The following is a 6,000-nucleotide window of genomic DNA, read 5'->3' as shown; positions in this document are numbered from 1 at the left end:
CATTAACCGGACCAATGGAGTTGCTCTAATATGCTATGTCTAATCTTTGGGATTGGGTTGTCTTCAGAAAAACTACAAAATTACATGAGTGTGCACCTTGTATTTCTCGCAAACTGGAACAATTTATGATTTAATTTTTTTATGGATCTTCTAAAAAAAATTCAAGGCGTTCCGTGGAACAATTTAGCATCGCAGTTCTCTTATGTCGTTGATTGAGTGGTTAATGAGTAATGGAAAATTTTTCTTTTACAGAAAACTCTCACGACACAAACGCACATGTCGTCAAGTAATAAAGCGTGCTTAGAGAATGAGTGCGAATCTCACGACGAGTTATGAGAATGTAAATTGGGGTTTTGATGTTTTTGAAGTGAAAATGAATTAAAATGAAAAAGTGAGTAAAAAAAGGTTTAATAACAATATAATGAAAGTGAATGGGTGCTATTGCCTCGATGCGCGGCGCCCAATGATGGTGATGCTCCAAATTGTTCTCCCAATGCTTCGTGATGAACAAAATGTCTCTGGTATGCTCCTGATACCTCTTTTAGCTCCATAAAGCTCTAAATGCTCTTTTTAGCTCGAAGACATGAAATCTCACACACACAAAAAAAACTACGAAATTATATCAAAATACTTAAGAACGTGTCTCGATTCTTGATGGAAAAACATTGATAAGTGTGAATGAATCACACTCATCAATGAGTTGACATATGATTTGTGCTTGAAGTCTTGAAACGAGTTTGTTGTTTAAGTATAGTTGTTTTTGTAATTGGTGTGTGCATAATCCGAAAATTGAAATGATGTTGCCTCAAGTTGACTTACACTATTTTGTTAAATGGACTAAGGTATATATTTAGTCCGTGCGCTTAAATAAATAATAATTTAGTTTACGAAAAAAAAATAGATATTTAAGTAGTAAAAAGGGGCTATTTTAATAATCACTAATTTTAGGTGACTTCTATGATTTCTCAGCAAACAAACATAATATATAACATTAAAATGTACATGAAAGAAAATACAACATATGGTCGATATTCATTTATTAGTATTATTATTTTATTTGGGCCCGGGCTTGGGTCTATATAGGCGAAGATGCAAGGCCCATCTAAAGCATTATGCATTAGGCCCAAATACGAGGAATTGCACACACACACACACACACACACACACACACACACACCTCTCAAGACTTGCTTTTTTCTCATTTCAAAAAAATAGAACAAGTTCCGGATATCTGGCTAAGAGATATTTTCGGTAATGTATAAGATTGATTTATAAAATTATACTAAACATTGGCGAATAATCGGTAAGTTTTGGCATCGAGAGTAATCTGTCTTACAGCTGCGACCGCGGCTATGACCCCTAATACGGAGAAAGCGACGGCTATCAAAACATTCAAACTGAAAACGAAACTTTTTTTAGAAGGCTTGAACGTCAAGTTGTAGAAGATAACGGGAAGTATGAAATCCAAAGGCATGAAGCCAAAAGCGCCGATGAGAGCGTTGACGTCCCCGAAGAAGGGAAGCATAGCACCTAATGTCGTTGCAATCACGACCGATAACGAGCGCGTGATTGCTCGCGGGACCACGTTACGTGTAGAGAATTCCTTGCTTGAAGGGTCGCCAAAAGTCCTCTCTAGTACCTCATTTGTTGGTTGCAGATAAACCTGAACATAAATTATCGTTAAAATCGACAATCCTTTTTCAAAATGTACAAACAGTTCTGTTCTTAGAAATTTATTAAGAAGATAAGATAGGTATAGAAAGAAATGAATGATACTAATTATTTTTTATTTCAACTAATTAAATAAGTTTACGTTTCAAATCATTGATTCTTTAGCATTCAAAATTAGTTTTTTTTTTCAAATATATCCTTTATGTAACAAATTGCATGCTTTCATGCTACATTAAGTCAATTAACTAATATTTCAAAATCTTGTGTAGCAAGCAACCTAATTGTCCAGCATTTTATTTTAGAAATGTGATAGATTCCGAGAAATACAGTTATAATATTAATAATAATTCTGGATAGTTACCACGGCAACGGCAGAGAGTTGGAGTATAGTGAAAACGTTGGTCATGAGGATGAACCATTTTGGGAGCAAAGCCTTGCCATTATCATCCAAGAAATTGCTGAGAATAAGGCCTTCAGAGAGGTTACCGAAAGCCCAATAGCCCGAGATCGCAACACTCAGGAACGTCACCGACAACACGGCATAGCAAATGCATAGACCCTTGAACATCTTCCCTTTCACCGGCGGTGCGATTGTTGCCTAAATCATTCATAAACAATTGAATGTTTTATCTTTCAGTTTGACTTTACAAAATGTTACACTGCCTTTGAACCGGACATCATATCTAATATGTACCTGAATTTCAGGGATGATGCCATTTCCAAAGGTCGTGGCGATGATGGCGATCGCGTTGAACACACCAAAGAGCCGGCTTTCGCTATCGCCTCTTAGCGAATAATCTTTCTCCGGACCCTTTGACGATCTCCCTGAAAATTAATTACACAAAAAAATAAATAAATAAATAAATCTTGTGAATTTTTCGTTAGTAATTATTACTTATGTAAAGTATTCAGAGCAACTTTCGATTACCTATGTAAATTGAACCAGCAGTGGCACAGGCACTGTAGGCTAAACTCAACAGAAGGGACACCAAATTGATGTGTCTCAATGAGTGAAAAGATGGGATTTGAGCCAAAATCAGCATAAAGCATCCAAATATTACCACAAACTCATAAAGCTTCATGCCCCCATTTGGGTTTGACAGCTTGTAAATCGCCTGCACAAATTCCACTTTGGTGGTCATTCGTTGTTACATTTTTCAAATTTCAATTAGTATTAAATTAATCGTTTATATTGCATAATGTACCTTCATGCATTGTCCTCCAAGAAGTATACAAGCAACAACAGCACCGTAGCAGACCATGAACTGAATAGGACCAACAAAATAACTACCCCATTTCGGTCCTACAATTGCCAACACGAAAAATAATTGAGAAGACATTATAATGCAAGTAAAATAATGCGAAACAGCCTTTTGAAATTAATTGATTAACAAAATATCAAAGTTTCAAAAGAAGTAAAATATAAGACCTAAAATGTCATGTGCCATGTCTCGAAAGCGGAGATGGCGGCGGCCGAGGTGAGCGTGGTGTTCGAGCACCCGGGAGATCAAGTTGTAGGAATAGAAAGTCACCAGCCCTCCGATGAGCAGGCACGCGATCCCAGCCGTCCATCCCAGAAACGTGAAGGCGTACGGTAGGCTCAACAGTGGTGGCGCTACTATTGACGTTGTCAAGTGGTAACCACTGTGTATCCATGAACCTGCAAGTCATTTTTCAATTTTTTTATTTTTTTTTCCCTATATTATTAGACGTTATAATATATTCAGAAATTATTAATTTTGTTTTTTCTTTTGTATTTATAAAATAATTCCCCAAAAAGGCATTCATTTTTTTATGGAAATAGTGAAGACTGTGAAATGAATACACGTTATGATTAGTGATTGGTGCAAAGTCCCAAAAAATAGATGAAAAATTTACCTTTGGATTTGAGAACGAAAAGAGCACCAGCATCGTCTTCTCTTTGATTATTATCGAACTCTTTCCTGTTTTCTCCTTCATATGTGACCGTTCCCATCTCTCCTGCTGGATTTCTATCTTTTTTTTCCCCTTGTAGAAAGGATGATATGTGATCTCAATAATATGTGGATATGATGATCAAATATGATCTATCATAGACACACACACACGCATGATATATTAATACATGTAAGTGCTAGTCATAATGCAACTACTAGTCAATGGGAGGTGATAGCGACGATGCCCATCTTCTTTTTTATTGTTTTATTTTTGCTTGGAAATATTGCTCACTTTGTTTGACTAGCCTTTCTCAACATTGAAAACAGCTTGCTTTATTGTTTTTTTCTTTTTCTTTTTATTTTTATTTTGAAAAAACAGCTTGCTTTATTGTTTGGTGGTCGTTATTACACGTTTATGAAAATGTATGGATATAAAATATTTTGATGACCGAAATTCAATCATCCTCTTAAATAACAAGTATACATCAGTTCATGACCTACTTACGTAATCATTTTATTCTTAGCATGTGCTGCGAAAGACCATATTACCCCCCAATCGCCACACCCACACGTAACTTTTAGACTCGCTCGAAAACTACAAAAACGTTGTAGAATTGAACACAAACACCCAAAACTTTTGGAGTTCTTATCGTAGAATTGAACACAAACACCTTTTGGAGTTCTTAATTATATTCTTTTATCTAATCGCAAAAATTAATTGGTTCAGCGGCTATATAACTCAATAGAAGTTTTTGCAAAATAGTCATAATTTTTCAACTATAAGTAAATTAGTCCAAATAAGATTAATCTAAATTGGATTAAATTTAATCTCAACGAACTATAAAGACAGAATGTAAGGTTTATGGAAGCTGGATTAAAATTAATCGAGGCAAGAATAAAAATCATAATACTCTCAACAAACTATAAATTAATCCCAACGAACTATAAAGACAGAATGTAAGGTTTATGGAAGCTGGATTAAAATTAATCGAGGCAAGAATAAAAATCATAATACTCTTAATTGGCTATTTTGCTATACATAATGAAACTATGGCTATTTTACAAAAGTCATAGTTTGAATTTGCTACTTCGTACCATTTTTCCAAAATTAATTTGCAATAGCAATAAGGTCGTCCTTTTTTCATACATATTTCAAAAATACATGTCAAGAACTGTGGTGATCAAAACCTTTTCGATAGCGGCAAAAAATTAGATTAAATCATTCGCATCTACTGAATTGTTATATCCGCTAACAAGAGGAAGAGAACATGCATAACAAGACACATCATCAAATTAAATTAATGATATTTACATAATGTATATATCCACAAATGATTGGTATAGTACTGTACTGGTGTGAAACAGAGTGGGAAGACTTACAGCTAATGTTCACACATGAGTGGTAAAGCAAAAATTGTGAAGCGATCGAAGCAGCAAAATGAATAGTTCTTAACTCCTCTTCCTTGGCTTGCACATCGTCAATACAAACATAGCCTTTTAAGCTCTAGCTGAAGATTCACTATCTCTACTTCTCGTTCCATAAATCCTCGTCAACAACCAGTGTAAATACTCTATCCACTTGTTGTATAAATAAAAGGGAAATTATCAACGGTATCATTTCTATTTAATCGAAATACGATATTTACATTTTTAATTTTTAAAAATATTATATATATATATATATATATATATATCTTTAATTTAATATAAATGACATATATCTCTCCTAAAAATACATTATATTACAAATAATACCATTTTTCATTTATTTTTTACAAAAAATAATTTGAATTCCCCAAAATACCCTTAATAGAATAAATATTTATTTACTTTTTCCTTTTAAAAAAACTCAAAACTTCTCTTCTTAAAAAAATCATTAACTTTTTATAAAGAAAGTATTTATTTTAATTTTTTATATATATAATAAAAAAATATTTCATTAAATATATTTTAGAGAGTTCAAATTTTTAAAAAAATAAAAATAAACAAAAAAAGTGGTTTTTGAAATATGTCATATTTTTTAGGGGGATACACATCATTTATATTAAATTGAAGGAATATATCTTATATTTTTAAAAACTGAGAGAATAAATCGCGTATTTCGATAAAACAAAGGGGATATTGTTGATATATTCCTAAAAAAAATTGAGAAACAAATTATATATGATATATATAGTGGTAATTTTTAAAAGTGTTATAAAAAAATATCATTTGAACATGGTAATTAGAAGAATATCTAATATTTTCAACCCCTCATAAATATCTCAGTTAAAAAAAATAGACAATTCCGTCTATATTATGAATAATTTAAATTGTGAACACAAGAAAGGGAAAAAAAAATGAAACAGTAAACATCATTTAAAAAAATGAAACGGAAAGAATTATTTTAAAAAAAAAATCAAATAAAACTTGA

At 32.6% G+C, this 6,000-nt stretch overlaps 1 protein-coding gene across 1 annotated transcript; it reads right to left on the bottom strand.

Moving 5' to 3' along the window:
- Positions 1-1,215: 1,215 nt before the first annotated feature.
- LOC149381310 (GABA transporter 1-like) lies at positions 1,216-3,876 on the bottom strand. The gene is made up of 7 exons (XM_089629897.1): positions 3,550-3,876; positions 3,101-3,331; positions 2,877-2,974; positions 2,600-2,786; positions 2,366-2,496; positions 2,033-2,269; positions 1,216-1,663 (listed from the first exon to the last, which is right to left on the bottom strand). The coding sequence occupies exons 1-7, from the start codon at positions 3,644-3,646 to the stop codon at positions 1,283-1,285; spliced, it is 1,362 nt and encodes a 453-aa protein (XP_089486023.1). The 5' UTR covers positions 3,647-3,876; the 3' UTR covers positions 1,216-1,282.
- Between the last annotated feature and the right edge of the window lie 2,124 nt (positions 3,877-6,000).

The sequence above is a fragment of the Urtica dioica genome, chromosome 11 (assembly GCF_054948205.1).
Source record: "Urtica dioica subsp. dioica isolate 48M chromosome 11, U.dioica_male_clone48M_v1_H2, whole genome shotgun sequence".
NCBI lineage: Eukaryota > Viridiplantae > Streptophyta > Magnoliopsida > Rosales > Urticaceae > Urtica > Urtica dioica.
Note: the sequence above shows the minus strand (reverse complement) of the source record. Positions and strands in the feature narration are given on the sequence as shown.

Coding starts and splice junctions, on each gene's coding strand:
- LOC149381310 (XM_089629897.1), bottom strand. CDS start 3,646: ATGGGAACGGTCACATATGAAGGAGAAAACAGGAAAGAGTTCGATAAT. Junction 2,497..2,599: donor TGCTGGTTCAATTTACATAG/GTAATCGAAAGT, acceptor ATTAATTTTCAG/GGAGATCGTCAAAGGGTCCG. Junction 1,664..2,032: donor AACTCTCTGCCGTTGCCGTG/GTAACTATCCAG, acceptor ATTTATGTTCAG/GTTTATCTGCAACCAACAAA.